Source organism: Natrix helvetica, assembly GCF_964273705.1.
Source record: "Natrix helvetica genome assembly, chromosome: 1".
Taxonomy (NCBI): Eukaryota; Metazoa; Chordata; class Lepidosauria; order Squamata; family Natricidae; genus Natrix; species Natrix helvetica.
Genome location: NC_138548.1, coordinates 324,770,813 through 324,793,549, shown reverse-complemented (window position 1 = coordinate 324,793,549; position 22,737 = coordinate 324,770,813). Strand labels below are relative to the sequence as shown.

Genomic DNA, 22,737 nt, shown 5'->3' with positions numbered 1-22,737 from the left:
TGTTGCATTACCAAACTAGGTAATTATCATTTCACTGATGATGTTACCTAGCTTGATAATGAATGTCTGTCAAGTTTAGAGAATACCAAGACTGCACACTTCAATTCTGCTCTGGGCAATATTCTCTTCTATCAGACTGATCGATGGGTGCCTCAACAGATCATGACTGTTGAGGTTTTCACTGACCATGATAATAGGCCTTAAAATGACGGTGAGCTGAATCTACTTTGGATCTATCAGATTTAAAAACTTTTCATTTTCTCTGAGTGTCAGGATTACCTCCTCTATTCAAGCTTCGTTAAAAAAAAAACAACCATCACTAATTTTATCTCACTCTGAGAGCAAAGGAAAGATAGCAATGAGACATAAAGAAAAGCCTCATATTTTCTACCTGGGTTTCCCTCCACCCCTCTTTTGTTATTAGTTGTGAAGTCGTGTCCGACCCATTGCGAACAATGTTCCTTCAGGCTTTTCGGTCGTCTACCATCCTCTGGAGTCCATTTAAGCTCATGTCGACTGCTTCGGTGACTCCATCCAGCCACCTCATCCTCTGTTGTCCCTTTCTTCTTTTGCCCTCAAGCTTTCCCAGCATTAGGCTCTTCTCCAGTGAGTCTCCATCCCTCTTTAGAGTGGCACAAAATTTAGGTCTCTGGAGGAAAGTGTATTCTAAATTCTATGCAATATCCTTGTTTTGCTATTTTTTCCTTCACCTGTCAAAGTAAAACTAGCTTGCCATTACGTGCCTCTAGCCACTAACAACAGGGTTGAAAATAACTTTTCTATAAAACAGTTTGAAAAAGATACCACAGAACACTTTTGATCTTGGAAATTGGTCTCACTGTTTCTGGGTTAGTGCTGTTAAATTATTTCTCAATCCTATGCCTGTTTTTTTTTCCTGTGGTATCTGTTTTTTATAGGCTGTGTTTCCAACATGGCTTGTTCCAGGATTTCTTTCTCTATTGGATGATTTACTGTTAAAGGGAAGTTTAAAAATGACGTTTATAAATAAGTAATAAAGGCATACCATCTGATTGCAAATTCCCTTACTAGGACTAAAGATGATAGCATGCAACTTCTTGAGGTGGATCAAAACGGAACCCTGGAGATCAGAGAAACACGGAAGGAAGATGCTGGATTTTATACCTGCCTGGTGAAAAATTCTGTTGGGAAGCGTGCCATCACTGCTACTCTCACTGTCAGAGGTGATAAAAAAATGTGAACATAAACAATAGTTAAAGATTCAGTTAATTTTATTGCATGCAACGAAACATTTACACTTGGCTGCAAGGACAGGAATAAGAATGGCTTTTTGCCGTTTACACATCTGATGTAACAGATTGACAGAGTTGGAAGGGACCTTGAAGGACATCTAGTCCAACCCCGCCCATGCAGGAGACCCTACACCATTTCTGACAGATGGCAGCCCAGTCTCTTCTTGAAAGCTTCCAGTGATGAAGCTCCCACAGCTTCTGAAGGCAAAGCTGTTCCACTAATTGATTGCTCTCACTGTTCAGAAAATTTCTCCTTATTTCCAGGTTGAATCTCTCTGAGCTTGCTTGTTTTCTTGCAGACGTTTCATGACCCAAACTAGGTAACATAATCAGTGCTGGTGCTACTGAATGAAGGACCCCTCATTTCAACCCTGAGCTATAAACATTCTTATTTATTGATTGACACATCCGTCTCAAATGATTAAGATGGCCAGGAATCATAACTTGTAACGAGCCCCTTAGGTACGCAGAAAAAAGTAGAGGGGAGAAAGTTTTGCTGAAGTGGAATGGTGGTGTAACTTGTTCTTTATTTACAACCCTTTATCATCATTTTAATTTTTTAATCAATTGTGCCCTTTTTATATCAATAGTGATAATGATGAAGATGATTAATTTTTTTGCACCTTACCTTGCCATGTAGAAGTATCAATGTATAATAAAAAGCATTTTGAAATGTGTGTACTGTCTTCCAATAATATTTTTGTCCTGGTTCCAACTAACACCCCCAATGAAAGAAGTCTCCGAGGCTAGAGATTTCTCAAAGTTCCATTTTATTAGGGATGTCATATTGGCACATTTGGGAAAACCCAAATCTGAAATTTTCTAGGTTTCCCCCACCCAAACGAAAGCTCAAGTCCTTGCCCAGCATCCACATGTCCATCACATGGTCCAACCAACCACCATTCCAACTGAGGATACCTCCCAGTATACCACTCCAGGTGCAGGGCAAAATGTCCTTGACTCTCTGAGAAAGAAATGTTATTTTGACTATATCTATCCCACTCTATATAATCCCCCTCCCAGTTTCCCACAGCAATAAATTTGGCAGGCCTGAAGGCCCAACGCAAAAGATGGCTTCCAGGCCTGACAATTTTGTTAAATTAACAACATATATTTTAAAAATGAGTATTCTCTCACATGAAAAACAGGATTAATAGTTCATTATAATTATAATAATTTATATTATATAAATTCCAATAAATATTGCTTATGTATAGGAAAAAAATAAGACAAACCTTGTAAATCAGTTTTCAGAAGAACCTGCTATGTTTTGCCATTGAAATGTAATTTTACAACAAAATGATATATGGTCATGCACTCTTTTTTTTCTCAATTTCTTAGATGCTACCAGAATTTCAATTATACCTAAGAATCCACAAGTTTTGAAATCACATTCCGTTTTATTGAAATGTCATTCTGAATGTGACCCACATTTGAAACACCAGTTTAAAATTTCTTGGAAAAAGGATGGACAGGAACTGGAGATGAATGACACTGAGGATGGAAGGTAAGAAGAGAATGCTTTGTCTTTATTCTTTTCTTTTAATAAACTTGCATTTCACAGAAATAACATTGTATCTCACGGGCAGGGCCCAATAGTGAGTCACTTTTATTTCTAGAAAGATACATAATTAGAAGCAAATATGTTTAGGTCTTATTTGCTGATAGTATTGCTAATGGAAGGATGATGTTGATTTGGTTTCTTTAGAAAATACCAAATACATATTGAAGTTCATAGATGTTAGTGTAAAAATAATAAGGGAGGTATAACCTTGTAAAGTATTATACAAACAATAAAATATGTATTTCAAAACCAAAAGAGCTTTAATTTATTTCAGATCTAACAGAGAACTTAATAAGAATAAGAAACACTCAATTTTAATGAGGAAAAAATAAAATATTTTCCCTTCAGTATGAAGATTAGAAATAGTGATAATAATGGAAGACCTTGAATATACCAGTAATCCCCCCCTTTTTTTGTGTGTGTGTGAGTGTGTGTGTGTGAGAGAGTGTGAGTGTGTGTGTGTGTGTTTGAATACTTTAAAGTAACTTTTAGTTCTGGAATAGAATAGGAATTTCCTTTGTGATCCTAGAAGGACCTCTAGTGGTGAAATGTTAGAATTCATATATCAAAGTGGAAATTTGAGAATTTGGGAAAATCGAAAAGTTTAAAAGTTACATGTCTTCATTATCAGGAAATTAAATTATATTTACACATTTTTAAAAATATTACGCTTGAAAACATTATTTAAAGATTTTTTTTAAAAAAAGATTCTCAGTTGGCAGCCATTCATGTTTCCTGAAATAAAAATAATTCTATGAAAGTTCACCACCAAAACTGTTTTAAAACGGAAATTCTACTCCATTTTTATTTGTGTAGTCTATCATAGATAAAAGTATATACTTCTGTGCAAATCATGTATTATCTTACATATCTTGTATATGTGGAAGAACCGAAGAATCATTCCAGTATTGACATGTATGTCTGACATTTGACTTTTAAAATGCTGATATTTACAATATTCAGGAGTAATTTATATTGTGAGGAAGCTTCTTGGATGAAAGGTAAAATGTCTTCAAAGAAAAATCAGAAACTCCAGATGCTTCTTGAAAAAGCACAGTTGGGACTAGTTGTAAAAAACTGAATATGTCTAGTGTAGTGAAAAGAAGGACTAGAGGTGACACCATAGCAGTGGTCCAATAACTAAGGGTTTGCCATAAAATACCTGAAAGTTGGACAAGAAGCAATGGATGGAAACTAATCAACCAACCTAAAAACAAGAACAGTTAACCAATGGAACAACTTGCCACCAAACATTTTGTGTGTTCCATTACAGAATATTTTTAAGAAGAGATTGGACAGCCATTTGTCCAGAATGATATAAGGTCTCTTGTTTGAGCACGGGGTTGGACTAGAAGACCTCCAATGTCCCTTTTAACTCTACTATTCTGTTTTTCTGTTAATTAAAAATCAGTGTGAAAACCAAATAAAAGGCAGAAAAAGGGCTTTCAGGGTGCTAACCAGCCCCATGCTGCTTGCTCCGATGCAAGCTACAGGCAAGGATCAATCAGGATAGATCCATGTTTTTACACATTTTTAAAAGGCTAGGAGACTGGATGTCTGCCTCACCTATGGGGATAGAAAATTAGTTCTGTATTGTAGTTTTACATTACAGTGTATTATTCCTATATTAACATAAGTTGACAAATTCCACTTTGCAAAGCTTTTAAATTCTCTTGGTACGTTGCAATGGTAATATCTCTAAGTTTCTTCCTCCTTTCCATCACCCCCCTCCCCCCTCTACATATACATTGGATTTATATATAATATGCAAGCTGGAAGAAAGATGAACTGATTCTTGAAAGACTGCTTCAGAAGGCAAAACCTGCACATCTAAATGTTTCAAGAAAGTGCAAAATACGTAGTTCTAGTATATAGATGTACAACTTGTATTTTTCCTTACAGAATAATTATTAAAAGGGATACATTGGTTATACAAAATGTGGGCCCAGAAGATGAGGGGGTGTACTCTTGTGAAGGAACTTCGTTGCTTGATAGAGCCACAGATGACTCCCGCCTAATTGTCCTGGGTAAGTGGATTTTGTTCTTCTGTTTCACAAACTAATTAATATTGCCAGTTTAAATCCCTTTGGATTTTAGGGGTGGGGGGCATTCTTAGTGCATCTCTGCAAATTAATGGATTCAATTCCCAATTCTGGGCCCAATAACAATATTAGTGTGATTCATTAGAGTAAAATTCCCTAAGTTCTCACATAAACTTCAAATTTTTCCAAATCTCCTTTTTTTTTTTTTGACTGGAGGTAAAAGTAATGAAGGTGTCAAGGTTACAGGCATTGCATATATAGAGATATTAAAACATTTCCATTTTTTTGAATTTACTGTATTTCTTTATCCAGTTCCTAGATGTAATTATATTTCTTTAGTCATGTAATTCAAGGCAGTGCACATAACGACCCCATCTGTCAGCTCTCCAGGGTAAACCAGACAAGAGACATGACTAAATGAGCTAAATCTAATTTATTGTGAGGCTACATTAACAGAATCTTGAAAATCTGAAAGAATAGACTTATCCCATCACTTTTTATTTTTTTATCCCTAGGGTGGGTGCTTTCTAGGGTTTTTTTTCCTGATGATTAAGCCATTCGGAGTCCCTGCCTCCTTTGCAGCATCTCTTCCCCTTGTCGCCCAAGGTCATTCCAACATGCCATTACATCATCCAAGACAGGGGCCACCAAACATTTGGACCTCAGGGACCACTAAAGTCATAATTTTAAATCCCACGGACCACTAATATGATCTGCCTAATGACTGGCTGGGTGGGCGTGACTAGGTGGTCATGTGACTGGATAGGTGTGGCCATCTTGATGTCACTCATATCGAGGGGTGCCTCGCTGGCCTCTACTTGCTCCTCCCATCCCAGCCACCCGTCGCTGCCTGCCTGGGCTCCTTAGGGCCCCACTAGGAAGCAGTTGTTGGAGCTAAGCAGCCACCATGAGAAAGAGTTGGCAAAATAGTTGGCTCAGTTCAAATTGGATCTGACCGAGAAGGAGGTTCAGCAGAAGCATCCCACTGAGGACTATGAGCATAGGCTTTCCAAGCAGAGGGAACACCTGCAGGAGTGCAAGGCTAGGTACCGGCACCTGGAGGCTCAATGGGCTGAGATGGTCAGCCAGTTCCAGGCCATGATACAGTCCCACTGGAACAAGGCCCTTCAGCTCTTTGCCATTAGCAGCATTTCCCTTCACCCTTCACCCAAAGTCCTGCACTAGGAGGCTGAAGCAGACCCCAAGTCTAAATTTCTGCCCCCTCCAATCGTACAAAAAGATCCTGAAGGGAGAGACTCTCTGCAGCAGCACAAGTGTTCATTGTTAGTATCTGCAAAGGGGGCATAGTTTGAGGACCCCTGACTTAGTGCAATATAAAAAATGCAAGTCATTTTTCTGCGGACCACCAAGATTTTCTCATGGACCACCAATTGGTGACCGCTGATCCAAGGCATTTACCAGACCCAGGCTATCTTAGCTTCAGCAAATTGAATCTTCACAGTAAAGGCATGACATCAGGCTTTCAATGGAAGCGAGATTTTAAGGAGGTGATTGAGCATGAAGAAAATATTGCAAACAATTATAATTGTAATAGTTAATAATTGCAAATGCAGCATGGGAAAAGTCAAACACCCATTGCAAATATTTGACATGAGATAAACAGTGTATAAATTGATTAAACACAATGTGTTAAATGAAATGTATGCCACTAAGTTCAAAACTGACCTCCAGGGAAAAGCAAGATAGAAAAAAATAATAGCTTAATTAAATATATTAAACAAAGCTGTTTGGCTATAATTCCAACAGCTTCATTTAATATTACAATGACTCAGTATAACCTGAACTTAAATTATTTTACCTTGAACGTGGAAACCCTGGCTTTTCCAGCTGTTAAAGCATCATTCTCTATTAAGTTTGAACACATTTTCAGATATTTTGATAAAGAGCATCATGTAATTTTGATTCATTTTGAGCTGGGTGAAATTAGTCCTTTCCTTTTACCTCCCTTGAATTGCATTAAAATCATACTTAGCTTTCAATTTCATCACAGGACTCAACATCCTGCATCTATTTTTTAGCCCCAGCAGAAAATCATATCTTATTGAGTTTTTTTTTAAAAGATCTTGGATGTCTATGTTTAACAATCTTTAATAATCAGGTATTTATGTAGCATTTTTCTCTACACCTATTTCATTTCTTTCCTGTTACTAGGACAGTTGCTTAATAAGAATCCCATTGTGGCTGAGACAAGAAATAAAATTTGACCTTTGTTGGGAACATTTCTAGCTATTACAGCAGAAACATATATTTTCTCCATTGGAACAGAAAGAAATAAGTCATACATTAAAACAAATTGCATTAAAATTACCACAAGAATAGAAATATTTTTTTGCTTGAAGACAGTATTGAAAAAAGAAACTCTTATCCGCTCACCTTAAAACTAGAAGTTTATTTGAAATTATCTCATTCTATGGCTCCCCATGCTCTAAATAGCCCAACAATCCTCAGAAGTGAATTTTCAAAACATATCCCTACTGTGTACTGTTTCTGTTGCAATTTTGTTCTACAGTTCGCATTTGCAGCTTTCTAGATAAATGCACCTGTTTCTACAATATCTGCCAATCTTTAAAGCATTGCGGTGGTAGATACAATTACGTATGTTCTTTTGATGTAAGGATAAAGAACATCAGGCAGATTTTTTCTGAGAGTGAGCCTTCTTCTTGCTATACTATTGGGAAACATAAAAAGCTATGCGTACAGCCAATAATATCAGAAATGGCTCCATGATTTGTGCTATATTTTTTTTTATGAAAGACACATGCATGTTGGAAGAAGGAAGCAAGCCAGTCTGACCAAGCGATATGTCACCTGCAAATATTGGGAATTGTGCTCTTCTGCCACTGAAAGACATCAAATTGAAGATGGGCTATCAAGTGCTTTTCTTTTCTGGTGGTTTGTGTGGTTTCTTCTGGAAAAAAAAGATGCAGCTACTGTTTTAAAGCACAGCTTCTTCGGAGTTTGAGAAGCTAGCTTCTCTGAAATTCTTAAGATGAACTTGTCAAGCCCTTTCAAAGTTTATTCCAGGGTGGGCTGCTGTGGGTTTGCTAATAGGTTCAGCAGAATCCATAGCTAACATTATGGCCAGTTTGTAGAACCTCCAAATCCTACCCCTGGATGACCCCTCCCACCCCATCCCTCCCAGGAGTCTCCACGTGGCCCATTTTGGATGTGAGGTAAGTGCAGGGCCCATGAAGAGGCTCAAGGAGGAGGAAAAGTGGGGCTCCTGGAAGTTCTGGAAGCCCGGAATGGCCTCCAGAGCCCAGGGAAAGCAGTTTTTGTCCTCCCAGAGGCCATAGGAAAGCCTCTGGGGCCTGGGGAACGCAACTCCCCCCCCTCCATGCTGCAGGAGGCTGACTAGGCCACGTGCACCATGGCCACACCCACCCAGTGATTGGTCAGAGAACCCATTGCTGAACTTTTTGAATCCTACCCCAGGTTCATTCTAACTCAAACCTAGTGCCAGGGCTTCAGTAAGTAGCAAAGACAGACCTAGTGGCAGTAATTATGAACAACCTTACTACTTTACCACTGGTAGTAAAAAAACAGCATCCATAAAGTTTGACAGATAGCATGATATAAGCCCAAGTTATACAACTTTGTGGGATGAATCTTCTTTTTTCTTGTAGAAACTCTTGCTAAGAGCTAGCAATTCATTTATTTTATACATAACAGGCTAACCAATCAGTTATAAAGCATAGCATATATTTAGATGATCCAAATGCCACCCACACCCCACCATAGTAACAGCTAGGGCAGTGGTGGGCAACCTTTTTTTTCAACTGAGCCAAATCTCGCCAAAACCATGATTGAAATTTATTTTGAGAGCCACACTTTTAAAACCGAAAATACATAGGATGGTACACTGTTTTTAGTTTCAATACACTCTGGCATTTGAAGCACGCAAGTCTTAAAGCTGTCAAGTTACAAGATCCTTGCATCCCTAACCCTTTAGGAAAAAAACCCCAAGGGGTCTTCAAACCTGACAGCTTGAAGACTTGTGGACTTCAACTCCCAGAATTCCTCCTCCAGTCATGTTGGCTCAGAAACTCTGGCATTGAAGCATGCAAGTCTTAAAGCTGTCAAGTTGCAAGACCCTTGCACCCCTAACCCTTTAGGAAAAAAAAACCAGGGTCTTCAAACCTGACAGCTTGAAGACTTGTGGACTTCAACTCCCAGAATTCTGAGAATTGAAGCCCACCAAAGGCATCAATCATATTAGCCCAGGGATCTGCAAAATTAGCTCTTAAGACTGGTGGACTTCAACTCCCAGAATTCTGAGAGTTGAAGTCCACCAAGGGCATCAATCATATTAGCCCAGGCAGGGATCTGCAAAATTGGCTCTTAAGACTGGTGGACTTCAACTCCCAGAATTCTGAGAATTGAAGTTCACCAGTCTTAAAACAGCCACCTTTGCAGACCTCTGTGTTAGCCCAAAGCCTGGCGCTGGGCGGGCCTTGCTCCCCCATTGGTGGAGCCCCAAGAAGCGAGGAGGGAGAAAAAGAGACGGAGGCAAGGAGCTTCTCCGCCCCCCCCCCACAAAAATCTTATCAGGAAGCCGGCGGGCAGTAGCAAATTAGCTGATCATGCGGCGTGATCGGCTAATTTGCTACTGCCCGCCCGGCTCCCCGGTTAGATTTTTGCTGGGAGGAGGCAGAGGGGGGAAGCTCCTTAGCCTCCGTTTCTTTTTCTGCCTCCTCGCTTCTCGTCCCCGCCCGACTTCAGGATCCTCCCTAATCATTGTGGGTTGAAAAGAAAAAAGGGAAAGAGGAGGGAGGGGAGCGGGCGCCCGGCACACAGAAGAGCCACCTTAAAGTGTGTAAAGAGCCGCATGTGGCTCGCGAGCCGCGGCTTGCCGACCACTGAGCTAGGGGATGTTAGAGGTTTTCTAACTTGTGCCCACTTACTCCTGAATTGAATTCATTCTAGCCATTTGATATGTTCTGAATCTTCTGCTGCTTTTTTTTTTAGCCTTACAAGCTTGATCCTGCCCCAATTTGTTTACTTGGTAATTTCTTGACTGGTGAAGCATATAGACTTTCTGTCCTTCTTTGGGCAAATCTCCTTTGTACCCTAAAGTTGACTCCATTTTCTGTTAACTGTACTTAGTGGAACCCCAGCTGGGCAAAGAGAATCAGCAAAACAGGACTGCTGAGATATAACTACTTTTAGATAGCTTCAATCAAGTATTTTAGACTTTTATCTTTTTACTTTCATTTCTTCCTTGGGAATAGAAGGTCTTCTGCTTATAAAGCCTCTGTTCCACTGTCTCTATCAATCTAAGAGCAGACAACCTAAACCTAACACTAATCATGCTATTTTGAATCATAGGGCTGGAAGGGGCGTTGGAGGTCTTGGAAGTACTGATTTCTTCTGGTTCTTAATGATAAGTTAGTGGAGAAGAGCCTAATGCTGGGAAAGATTGAGGGCAAAAGAAGAATGGGACGACAGAGAATAGGGTGGCTGGATGGAGTCACTGAAGCAGTAGGCGTGAGCTTAAATGGACTCCAGAGGATGGTAGAGGACAGGAAGGCCTGGATGAACGTTGTCCATGGGGTCGCGATGCGTCAGATACGACTTTGCAACTAACAACAACAAGTTATAGGACTATGAAATGAGGGCTGGAAGGGATCTTGGAGGTCTTCTACTCAAATCCCCTGATTTCCTCTGATTCTTAAAGATAAACCTGTTACAGACCTGTTAAGCAAGGAGTTAACTTCGATATTTCTATCAGTTGTGTCAGATTTTAATTTCTTGAATTGTTTCTCAACTTTAGTACAACCTTCTGGGTTGCACAGAACTTGGTTGATAAATATTATTATGGTTTGCTAAGTTCAAAATTGCACACTGCATACTGTAGTTAAAAGTCATTCTTGCATTTCTTTCCTATTTTTTAGATGTCCCTGACCCACCAAGGGACCTCCAACTTTCCGAAAAACAGGCAAGAAATATTAGATTATCTTGGAGTCCTGGAAGCATTAATAATAGCCCAATTAATGGTAAGAAGGATTTTTCTGCCACTGTCTGGCTTTTATAAAGTGACAGTAAATAATTAGCCTTGAATTAACCATATATCCTAAATGAAAGCACCACTGAATTAATTTGTTGTTGAAGGTCTTTGTTGTTAATCATCTTTTTTGTTGTTGTTGTTGTTCTCATCAGGTGGCTCCAGGGTAGTTTGCTTCTTTAATTCACGGGCTTTCCTTATTGTGTTTTTTTTTCCCTTGTCCTTTCTAGAATCCATTGTGGAATTTGAAGAAAACCGATGGGCACCTGGAAAGTGGCAGGAATTAATTAGGCTTCCAGGAAATGACACTATGGTTGTTTTACCACTGATCCCTTATGTAAATTACCAGTTCCGTGTTATATCTGTCAATGCAGTTGGGAGAAGTAAGCCCAGCGAACCATCTGAACGATATGAGACACCTCCAGCTGGTATGTATTGTTAATTGCTTTTTTTGTGCATAATTATATACTGCAAATGGGAAAAAAGATATACTGATATGTAATGCACCTAATATATTATCAGGATGGTTATCTTGCATTTGAAAGTTTGATTGGGGAGGGGGTAAGCTAAATATTATTGGTTATAATCTTTGAAACTTTTCTTTGTTGTCATTCTTGGAAAACGTTATAATTGAGCTGGAAAGGAGCATTAAAAGGGGTCACTCAATGAAACAGGGGACAGTAAGTACACAAGATGTGAAGGAGGGAGGGGCCGCGGCTCTGCCAGCAGACAGTGGGGAGGATGCAACACTCAGAAGACTCAGGTCACGAAAATGAGTTGAAACATTATTGCAATTGTTGTTATAATCTAACTTTTGGAAGTGATACAAAAGATGATTGAATATATTGATGATTGAATGTAAAAAAAAAAGCTGCCAATGTTTATTCAAATTTTGATGTTTCTTTTTTTCTTTTTTGTAAAAGTTGTGAGATTTGGGGGGATTTCTACCTCCCGCATGATGTAGCTGTCAAAATTTTCTATACCTATTTACCCTTTTCCCTAAAACATTTGTAAAAACCAATAAAATTTACAATACAAAAAAAAAAGGGGGGGGGTCACTCAGGTGAGTACAAATGAAAGACTAGTCCTGGATGATCTAAGGAAGGATTTCATGTAAAACACAATTGTTCCAGAAAGCAGAAGGAAACATTTTATAGACTAGATGTTTATGGATATTCTCAGTCATTCAGGTTACGGTTGTCCCAAAAGTGTCTTTTCAAGAAACAACTGGACTGTCTTCATTTTTCCTTGAAGGTCTTTCGCCTCTTATCCGAGAAACTTTAATCAGAACTGAAGAAGCTTCTTGCATGAGAAGCAAAATGTCTTCAAGGAAAAACAAAGAAAGTCCAGCTGCTTCTTGAAAAATCACCTCTGGGATTTTATAGACTACATATCCAACCACAGTAAATTTGTCACAATTTTTAAAGTTTAGAGAAAGACAAATTCTTTAGAAAGTGAGTAACCTTTTCCTGGAAAAAAGATAATTCCTAATTATTGCTAATTACTGCTACTATTCATCCTGCTATGAGCCTGAAGAAGCAAATCATACTAAAAAATCATTTCTATTAGGATTGTGACATAATTTATTTTAATCTCCACTTGAGACTCTTGTTTTATATACACAAAGATTTCTAATGAAATGAACAAGAAACTGTCCTTTTCTTTCTGTTCTATACATTTCCATAAATTGATCTGCTTTCCTAGGTTGTTATGAATAGAATGCTAAATTAGCTTAAACTTCCTGCAAGATTTAATGTGATATATTTCAAATTCAGTCCCACCTTTCTTTATACAGGCATGATTATTAATAGGATTTATCAGAACATTTTTTAAAAAAATCACGAGTCTCCCAAAAATTTCTGTTCACAGCCAATATCTCTTGTTTTAACATAAAATAACTAGTTGCTGAAACAAATGTTTTGAATGGCTTGTTGATTTATATTCCCCTGATAATTGTTAGTGTAGGTTTTGTATTTTCCCAGCTTTCCAGTTCCATGCCTTACATTAATGATATACTGTCTGTTTTTCCAATCCCACTCAGCCATCTCTTTATAATAATGCTATTAACATCTGCTGCTTTGCGAAAATTACTATTTTGTTCTAATCCTATCATTTTAATGAAAATGACTAAATCCATATTGTTTGCATGGTTTTTTTTTTCTTTCCAGTGCCTTTTTCAGAATTTTGTGACATGATTTCCAAGTATAAATTTTACTTGGAATGTATGTATGTATGTATGTATGTATGTATGTATGTATGTATGTATGTATACATTCATCAGATAGATAGATAGATAGATGATAGATAGATAGATAGATAGATAGATAGATAGATAGATAGATAGATAGATAGATAGATAGATATAGGAGGAAGGTATACAAGTAAACATGTTGAAGAATCACTTGCAGAAGTACCGATTCTAGAAAAAGAAAATTCAAAATAATATAGATGTTGATATTGAAGGTTTGGAAATTGTAATTTACAAACTGATTTCTTGAAGGAGGAATATCTATAACTCTATCATATTTCTTCCCCCCCCCTTCTCTTTTAAAATTACCAGCATTTTAAAGGCAATTAATTGTAGTTATAAATTTAATTTTTTTTTCCTATCCCTGTCCAATTCTGAATATGGTATGCTTGTTTGCTGCAAATATAAGAGGGAAGGCAATCTTCAAGATTAGTTTTCACTGGAGTTATCAAATCAGTTATGATGCATCATAAACACAGTGAATAAAACAAGAACATATAGCTTTTTATCCTTGATAATGTTCAGCTATATGTTCTTGTTTTATTTATTCCCTTTTGTCTGTTTTGTTTTTAAATCTACATTTTGACAGGGTCATCTTAAATATTGCACTGTTCTTGGTTTATATTTGTAATAGGCATATTAAATAAAAATTGGTTAACTGAATTATTCTTACATTGCAGCTCCAGACAAGAACCCAGAAAACATCAGAATTGAAGCTTCCAAACCACATGAAATGAACATGACATGGGAGGTAACAACTTTATATAAATGTTATGGGCCCATTTGTTATGATATGTCACACAAATTGTGAATAAGCTCCAGTGTGCTCAATGGGGTAGCATTTGACTGAATATATACCATATTTTTTGGAGTATAAAACGCACCTTTTTGCCTCAAAAAAGAGGCTGAAAATCTGGGTGCGTTTTAAACATCGAATGCAGCATTTTTTTGCCTCCAGAAGCCCCACCCCTTCACCAAAATAATGGTGCATACCCTTAGGGAGGCTTTTAGAGAGCTCCTGGGTGCTGGGGAAGGCAGAAATGAGCAAAAAAAATGGCCATTTTGTGCCCCCCCCAGCCCCCAGCAGCACGCTATAAGCCTCCATAACACTATGCATGCAAAATGGGTCCATTTTTGCGAAAAACGGGCCGTTTTTTGCTCCATTTTGCCCCCCCCTTCAGAGCAATCTGCAAGCCCCCCCCCCCCAGCTATTCATGCCTTTAAAAAAAGGGCCATTTTCATGAAAAAAGGGCCATTTTTGTGAGGTTTGCAGAGTGCAAAAACTTTTTTTCCCCCTTTTGGAAAGTTCTTTAACTGATTGATGAGAATTACATTGATCAAGTGCTGTGCCAGCATAAAGAAAGTCTTAGGTGTTGCAGATTGTCAGTGATTTCCTTCTCCAGCACATGGATAAATACACCTGAAAACATCTACCTACCTACCTACTCTCTCTATCTCTCTCTCCCTACCTATCTACTATATTTCTCTCTTCCCCCCCATCTACCTATGTACCTACCTACTCTCACTTTCTCCCTACCTATCTACTGTATTTTCTCTCTCTCTCTCTCTTTGTCTCTCTCTATCCCTCTACCTACCAGCCTACACTCTCTCTCCCTCTCTGTCCTATCTACTATATTTCTTTCTCTCTTTCTATTTCTCACTCTCTATCTCTCTACCTACCTACCTACACCCCCCTCTCTCTCCCTACCTACCTACTATATTTCTCCATCTCTCTCTATTTCTCTCTCTCTATCTCTTTATCTACCTACCTACACTACCTACCTAACTACTCTCTCTCTCCCTATCTACCTACTGTATTTCTCTCTCTTTCTCTCCCTCTCTATCTCACTATCTATTTACCTACTTTTTTAAAAAAAAATGCCTCTTCAAAACCTTGGTGCGTCTTATACTCCGAAAAGTACGGTAAATCATGATTAAAGGAAATATTTTGATAGTGTAGTGAGGGTAAAATATGAAATTGTCACATTTTAAAATTCATGCTAAAATTCTACCTTGCCTTTTGTTTGTTATTATTTTCTGGCCAACAATTATAAGTTGCAAATTTCTCTTAAAATTATCTGAGGTCACTAAGAATAAGAGAAAAGAATGCTGCTTTGTATGTTCTCTTCCCCCAGTAATAATTTTACATAATGCCTCATTAAATATAACAATTCCTGGCTGAACATTTAAAAATAAAATTCATAATATAGTGTGGTGTGCATCATTATTATGGTTCCTGAGCTGTCCTGTCAGGCTTTGAGCCTATGAATTGCAAAACAAGGTGGGCTATTTTGCATTTATTGTTTTAGTTTCAGGGGTGGGATTTAAAAATTGCACCAAATCCCACGCCCACCCTGCCCATTGCTGGGTGGACGTGGCCATGATGGGCATGCCCTAGTCTGCCTCCTGCATCACAGCGGGGTGGTGGTGGTGGTGGTGGTGGTGGTTCTTCCTTCCTTCTCCAGAGGTTTTCCTCAAGTCTCTGGGATGTTGAAAACTGCTTCCCCTGGACTCCGGAGCCCTCCGGAAGCCGGAAACAAGCCAGTTTCCAGACTTCTGGAACGTCTGGTAGGCCCATTTTCCTTCCTCCTCGAGCCTCTGCATGGGCCCTGCACTTACCTGGCATGATGAATGGGCCACGTGGAAACTCCCTGGTGGGGCGGGGTGGGAGGGGAGGTGCAGGGCGGCATGGCCAGCAAGCGGCGGCATTTGGGGGTTTGCCGAACTGGGCAGAATCCTAGCTAGAGGATCATCTGAACCCGGCGAACCCCCAGCAGCCCACCCCTGCTTAGTTTGGTATTTCCCTGAATTTCCTGAATGAAGTTACAATGCTGTTTATTCATAAAGTGTTCCAAAGAGTCGGTAAAAGCTTGGGGTTATTGTGTTGGAGAAGGAGAGGCTGGCGTGCTTTATTTAAATGGCTGCTGTCTTATTTCATTCTCTCTGTGTTTTTAATTGTTTACATTTGTATTGTATTTTATAAACCATCCAGAGTCCACTATATTAAATAACAATGATGTCATAATTGTACTTTGCCATTTATTGAGTAAGCCAAACAAACACTGATAGGCTTTGGATAGCGAGATGGGCAGCATATAGATAAATAAATGCATTTGCCTCATTACAGTATCCCTTTTCTAGTTTCACTTTTGGAAAAAATTAGGAAAGTGAGGAATTAATTACATTTTGTTCTTTGATATGTAGAAAGATGAATATTGGTTTTTTTTTTCTAAATTGCTTTATAGATTTTTCAAGACTTATAGGTGCCCATGGGTATCTGGACAATGTAGTTGAAACGAGGCGATTTCAGTCCTGCTCTTTTGCATATGTGCATTAAGTACATTATGCATTTAAAAAGATGGGGCGTCATTCACCAATCTCCTGCCTATTTTGTCGTAATTAACTGCCCCACAGATAACCTATTTACAGTCAGTTTTGTAATATAAGTTAAGGTTTCTTCTTTGAAGAATTGTGCTATGGGTAGTATTGGTGTTGCAATAGCTGATTCATTTTAACAGAATAACAGAATTGGAAGCAGGGGTGAAATACTACCGGTTCGCCCGAACCGATAGTAAAAATGCTTCCCATTCTCCTGAACCGATAGTAAAAAAAATGCTACTGATTCAGGTGAGCTGATTTTTCCGACAATCAGCTGTGATGCACAATTTATAATCTTAATCGCGTGGCACAGCGGATTCCCTGCCCCACTGTTTGCTTACCTTTGCAAATGCGCTCTGCGCATGCGCAGAAGGTCCAGGTGCGTGCTCACATTGCTACCGAACTGGTAACAAAGGTAAGTGGATTTCACCCCTAGTTGGAAGGAACCTTGTAGGTGTTGCAGTAGCTGATTCATTTTAAGAGAATAACAGAGGAGAAAGGGACCTTGGAGGTCTTCTAATACAACCTCCTGCTCAATCAGAAAACCCTATACCATTTCATACAAGTGGCTGTCCCAGTCTCTTCTTAAAACCCTCCAGGGTTGGAGTACCCACAACTTCTGGAGGCAAGTCATCTCACTGTTTAATTGTTCTAATTTTGACTTCATTTGCAGCCACTAAACCCCATGGAGCATAATGGACCTGGTCTGGAATACAAAGTGAACTGGAAACAGCAGGATACCAATGAATGGGAAGAAGAAACAGTGCAAAAACATTTCCTAGTTTTGCAGAACACCCCTACTTTTGTGCCTTATGATATCAAAGTCCAGGCAGTGAACAAGTATGGATCTGGCCCTGAACCTAATATACTAACTGGATATTCAAGTGAGGACAGTAAGTAATGGGAGGTGGGGAGAGATACAAACAATCTCATCTACTGTATATGGTTTTTCAAACTCAAAGGTGCTGAAAAGTGATCTGACTGGTGGATATTATATGGTAGATACATATTCTACTACAGTACATTTTGACAGATCAGAGCTCTGATAATATTAGTAACCTTGGGGAGTTGTTTAAAATCCTGTATTTTTCTGGGTTTATCACCAGAACTGCCAGACATTGATCTTTGGAACATAAAGCATAACAGGAGACCTGATGAGTCAGGAATTAGGCCCATCTAATAGAGTATTCTGGGTCTGTCAATGGAAATTCTCAGTCATTCAGGTCGTGGTTGTCCCAAAGGTCCTTTTTCAAGAGGCAACTGGACTTTCTGGTTCTTCTTGGAAGACGTCGTGGCTCTCATCTTGGACTTCATCTTCTCATCCAAGATGTGAAACAAAACGTCTTCAAAGATATACAAGAAAGTCCAGTTGCCTCTTGAAGAAACATGTTTGGAAGTATTCTGGGTCATACAATGGTCAACTAGATGTATTTGAGACCTCACAAAGCTGGACTGGAAGCTGAAATTTCTTCTACTACTGTTTTCAGCAACCACTTAACACACATTGCCCAAGGTTCAGTAGGTAGTGAATTGCCCTCAATATCAGTATATCCTGACTGACTATGAACTTGTCTAGCCTGTTGTAAAACTGTCAATTGACATTATTGGCAGGCAAAAATGTTCACAATTTTATTCTCCTTTCATTGCACATACACACATGCACATAAACACCTATATTCCTGCAAGAGCTGGAAGAAATGGCAAAGAACCTGAAGGTATATATCTAGTGGGTTACGACTGGTACGCCTCGGTACTGGCGTACCGCTGCCTGCTGGGAGCACGGGTACCATTCTGGTATGGTGCTCCGGAGGGCCCACCCACCCCGCTCCTTACCGCTATTTGTGGTCTTTGGCACTTCCGCGCATGCGTATTGAGCGTATGGTGCCTGCGCAATGCTCTGCCGAGCAGCTGGAGCATCACAGAGCATCTCAGGAGATAAGGACACAAGTGTGTGCTGTGCGCATGTGCACACGTGCTTCGCATGTTCATGTGGAGGACGCCAGGCCCCGTTTCACCGTACCAGTTGCAATGAGATCCGGAACCCACCACTGATATATATGTAAGATATCTCATACAATGTCATAGACTGACTCAGAGAAATAACATTAGATATTCTAACATAGTTTATCTACCAAGGATTTTTCGGATATAAAAAATGCCTTCCTTCTTCTCTTTCCATCATAAGAAATAAAAGAAGATGGCTGTAAGGAAATTTAATTAATATGCAACCAAAAGCCTGAAAGATGTTTGTACAGCATTTTCATTTATTTTCGTTTCATTTCTTTATTTGTATTTATTTTTAGAAATAATTCAAGGCAACAAACATACTCAACACACCTTCCTCCTTCTATTTTCCCCACAACAACAACAACTCTGTGAGATGGGCTAGGCCTGGGGTGTCCAAACTTGGGAACTTTAAGACTTGTGGACTTCAACTCCCAGAATTCCCCAGCCACTCCTGGGCTAGGCTGAGAGAGAATGACTAGCCCAAATTCACCTAGCTGGCTTTCGTGGCTAAGGTGGGACTTGAACTCACAGACTCCCACTTTCTAGCTTAATGCGGTCTGACAAAAGGGTGAACATATTAGGGCACAATATTAATGACCTTGCTATTTTCAAGAGTATGGGCAATAGTGAGAAACAAGAAATATACAGGATCTTGAGAATGACTCTACCTGCTTAGAAAATGTATACATCTGATTAGCAACTGGCAAAGAAAGGGACTGGAAGAGACAAGAATTTGCTGATTTGAACTGAATTCCAGACCTGGATTTCTTGTTGCAGGTCCTATTTGTAGTTCATAAAGCCCAATTCTGTTTGAATTTGTTCCAAAGTATGTCCACTAACTTCAATTGGAATAAATCCCAGCTTAATGTGCCTAGCTCAAATATATGCCCATAGATTAAGGCTTAGGCGAGATGCTATCAGATTTATCACACTACTATTACCGAGATATGATTATATGTGTGGCTTTTCATTATACTGCCTCATCATTTTAAATCCAGGTTATCAAATGGCTGTCACGGGCCTAAATCTAAACCCAGAGGAGTCCCTGGTCCATTTATTAATGTGCTAATGAAGTGTGAGGAAGATGCCATATCTGTCATCTCAGAATTGCCTGGAGTACTGTTTGAAATTCTAGTTCATTAACTCTCATTCACTTCCAAAAGAGATTCCTCTGAGATTGAGGGTGGTTGAATGTTACACTAAACTTACAGTTCATATAAGCACAAAGTAAAAACCTACTACTGTCTGCTGAATATAGGATGTCGTATAAATGTTTTCTTCCTCTGTGTTCAGTTCCAGAAGCAGCTCCTTCAAACGTAATTGTGCAAGTCCTCAATAGCAGTCTGGCGAAAGTCATCTGGTCCACAATTCCAAAAGATCGGGTTCGTGGACATCTTAGAGGATATAAGGTAGGTGTTGTTCTCCCTGCTTTCCCACAGTTGACCTTGACCCTTGAATTACTAATACACTTTTGTAGAAGGCTGGTATTTGAACATCAGTTTAAGCAGATCATCAAAAGAACTAGAAGGCACCTTTCTACAAAATGCAAGCCTGTTTATATAATATTAAACTTTGGCTAGGTTATGTATGGGTGTGGTTCATGGGTGAAATCCTCCCGGTTCAGCCAAACTGGTAGGAACGATTGTCCTTGGTTCTGCAAACCAGTAGTAAATAAAAAAGCTTTGGAGGATCGCGGAGCTCAGCTGTGAGCTGCACAATCATCGGAAGCTATTTTTAAAAGCTTTTTAAAGCATTTCTTCCTCACTGGTTAATGTGAACCGGCAGGGAAAAAAGCTGAAAGTGAAAAAAAGTTGGCCATCCAGTCACATGACACCCCCCAAGCCATGCCCACAGAACCAGTGGGAGTGGGTGAATTAGATTTCACCACTGGTGTGGTTGTGTGTGTGTGTCTCTCTCTCTGTGCATGTGTGTTGATGATTTAGTGATGTGAATGCTGTCCAAGAGTCAGATCTGGTCTCTGTTTCAAAACAGCAAATATCCCTTCTGCAGGTCAACTGGTGGAAAATCCGAAACCGTCTGGATGAAAAAAATCATCACCCAGAGAAACACTCCTTGACATTTAAAGCAGACCGAAATGATGGAATGATCCCTGGTTTAGAGCCTTTTAGCATCTACCACTTAACCGTCTTGGCTTTTAATTCCAAAGGAAATGGACCTGAAAGCATTGCGTATGAATTCCAAACTCCAGAGGGAGGTAAAATTGGAGAATGGGAGTGGGGAGGAGAATAGAAAGGAAATAATAGTTAACTTTTGTAACTGTACTTTCCCCTTTGCAGCTGTCTTGGTTGTGGGTCATTATTACCTTATCTGGGCATTTGCACAGCTGGAGATATAAAATTAATATCTGATTATTAAAAGGGAATTTTTATAGTTGATCACTGCAACTATATATTCATTATACATGATAATAATAACAGGGTTGTTATTATTGTGTTTGACAAAAGTGTATTGTTTTTTATTCTTCCTTGGAATTTTCTAAGAACCCAATGGGTTCATAGCAATTGGAAATTAGATGAGATCTCCAAAGAGTTACAAAAACTGTTGCTGGATATTCACTGTTAGAAGCAGGGAGGTACTACTGAAAGCATATGCCCTGCTTTCCTGCAGTTTGCTTAATATCTTTAATTCAACACATTCCTTCTCAGCTGCAGATTCAAGAGCCCAAAAAGGCCATGCTGACTAATGGCAGGATTTAGGAAAAATGACTATGTTCATTTCAAATGGGAGAATTGGGGAAAGAGAAAATTACCAATCTTGCACATTTTCTTCATTTCTTAGATTTCCCTAAACTACATGCATTTTATAAAAATGGTGAATGAAATCCTCTGATAAAATAGTATTTATCTTTCCAAAGCTGAATACTTAGCTAGTGTAACTGTCAAACAAGCGGGTAGACTATTCAAAATGTTCTAAGATAGTCCAATTGAGTTTTGGAAACCAAAAAAAAAAAAAATCATGTTCATTTTAGGGAATTAGTTTACAGAACTTAGCCAATAAGGTATATTTTGAAAGGTTGTCTGTATTTTTGGTAATTTGTAGAGATGAAATGAGTGACTAATATTTACTTGCTTTGTTTTTATATTATCTTATTTTATTCTGTATCTAGATACTCTTCCTATATTGCCCAACCGGATAAATTTTATAAGAACAAATGAATAAAAGTGTATTCATGATCAATTTTTTTACATATGTATTTTACAGTTCCAGAAAAACCACACTTTCTAAAATTACTAAATTTTGAAAAAGGCTCTGTAACACTGTCATGGGGGCCACCAAAGAAACCTAATGGATTCATTACTGGATACACATTGCAGTACCAAATGAGTAAGTACATAAATATTCTACTTTGGGTTAGGATTCCCCCCCCCAAAAAAAAAAAATCCTTAAGAGGGATCATTCCTAGCTGATGTCAAAATATGATGGAAAGGATTTTTTTTTCAATATTGTTTCTTTAAAAAAAATACAAAAAATATACATAAACCATAATTAAATTCTAATTGGGCAGATGCATTAAGCTGTTCTAGCATTCCTACTGTAAATCTTTATTGTCTTTAAGGATTAGCAGGCTTACTGTTTGAAGTCATGACTTGAAAATATGTGTTTTAACTAGGGGTGGGCTTCAAAAAATTTAGCAAGGGGTTCTCTGCCTGGTTTTGGGTGGGCGTGGCCATGGTGGACATCACCTAGTCGGCCCCCTCCACCATGAGGGAGGGTTTGCCCTTCCCCGGCTCTGGAGGCTTTCCTAGAGCCTCTGGGAAGGCAAAAATGGCCTTTCCAGGCTCCAGAGGCCCTCTACAGGCTGGAAAAGGGTCTATTTCAGTCCTTCCCAAACTTCCGGTAGGCCCATTTTTCGCCCTCCCTGAGCCTCCGCATGTGTCCTTCACTTACCTGCATCCAAAACGGGTAGTGTGGGGACACCTGGGAGGGAACGAGTGGGTGGGTGGGGCCAGCCAGGAGTGGGATTTGGGGATTCTCTGAACTGCACAGAATCTTAGCTAGAGGTTATTATAACCCCATACCATCTTTATAGGGTTAATTTTATTAGTTAGAAATAATTTATTTTTTTCTTCCAAATCCAAAGTTTGATGATTGAGGAAGATGCAAGCAAATAGTTAACAGTGTAATTTGAGGGAAGAAAGATAGAATATGGTGTTACGTGTATTAAGTATGCTTAGAATAAA

The 22,737-nt window shown here is 39.0% G+C and overlaps 1 protein-coding gene across 4 annotated transcripts in view; it reads left to right on the top strand.

The window, feature by feature from the left end:
* CHL1 (cell adhesion molecule L1 like) overlaps positions 1 to 22,737 on the top strand; it is a 220,055-nt gene that overhangs the window by 174,851 nt on the left and 22,467 nt on the right. For all 4 annotated transcript variants that reach the window (XM_081940227.1, XM_081940228.1, XM_081940226.1 and 1 more), the window contains 10 exons: positions 1,051 to 1,202; positions 2,613 to 2,778; positions 4,738 to 4,862; positions 10,793 to 10,894; positions 11,133 to 11,330; positions 13,831 to 13,901; positions 17,202 to 17,421; positions 19,829 to 19,944; positions 20,546 to 20,750; positions 21,758 to 21,880. In XM_081940227.1, the coding sequence (XP_081796353.1) occupies positions 1,051 to 1,202; positions 2,613 to 2,778; positions 4,738 to 4,862; positions 10,793 to 10,894; positions 11,133 to 11,330; positions 13,831 to 13,901; positions 17,202 to 17,421; positions 19,829 to 19,944; positions 20,546 to 20,750; positions 21,758 to 21,880 (1,478 nt within the window). The remainder of the gene's footprint in view (positions 1 to 1,050; positions 1,203 to 2,612; positions 2,779 to 4,737; positions 4,863 to 10,792; positions 10,895 to 11,132; positions 11,331 to 13,830; positions 13,902 to 17,201; positions 17,422 to 19,828; positions 19,945 to 20,545; positions 20,751 to 21,757; positions 21,881 to 22,737) is intronic.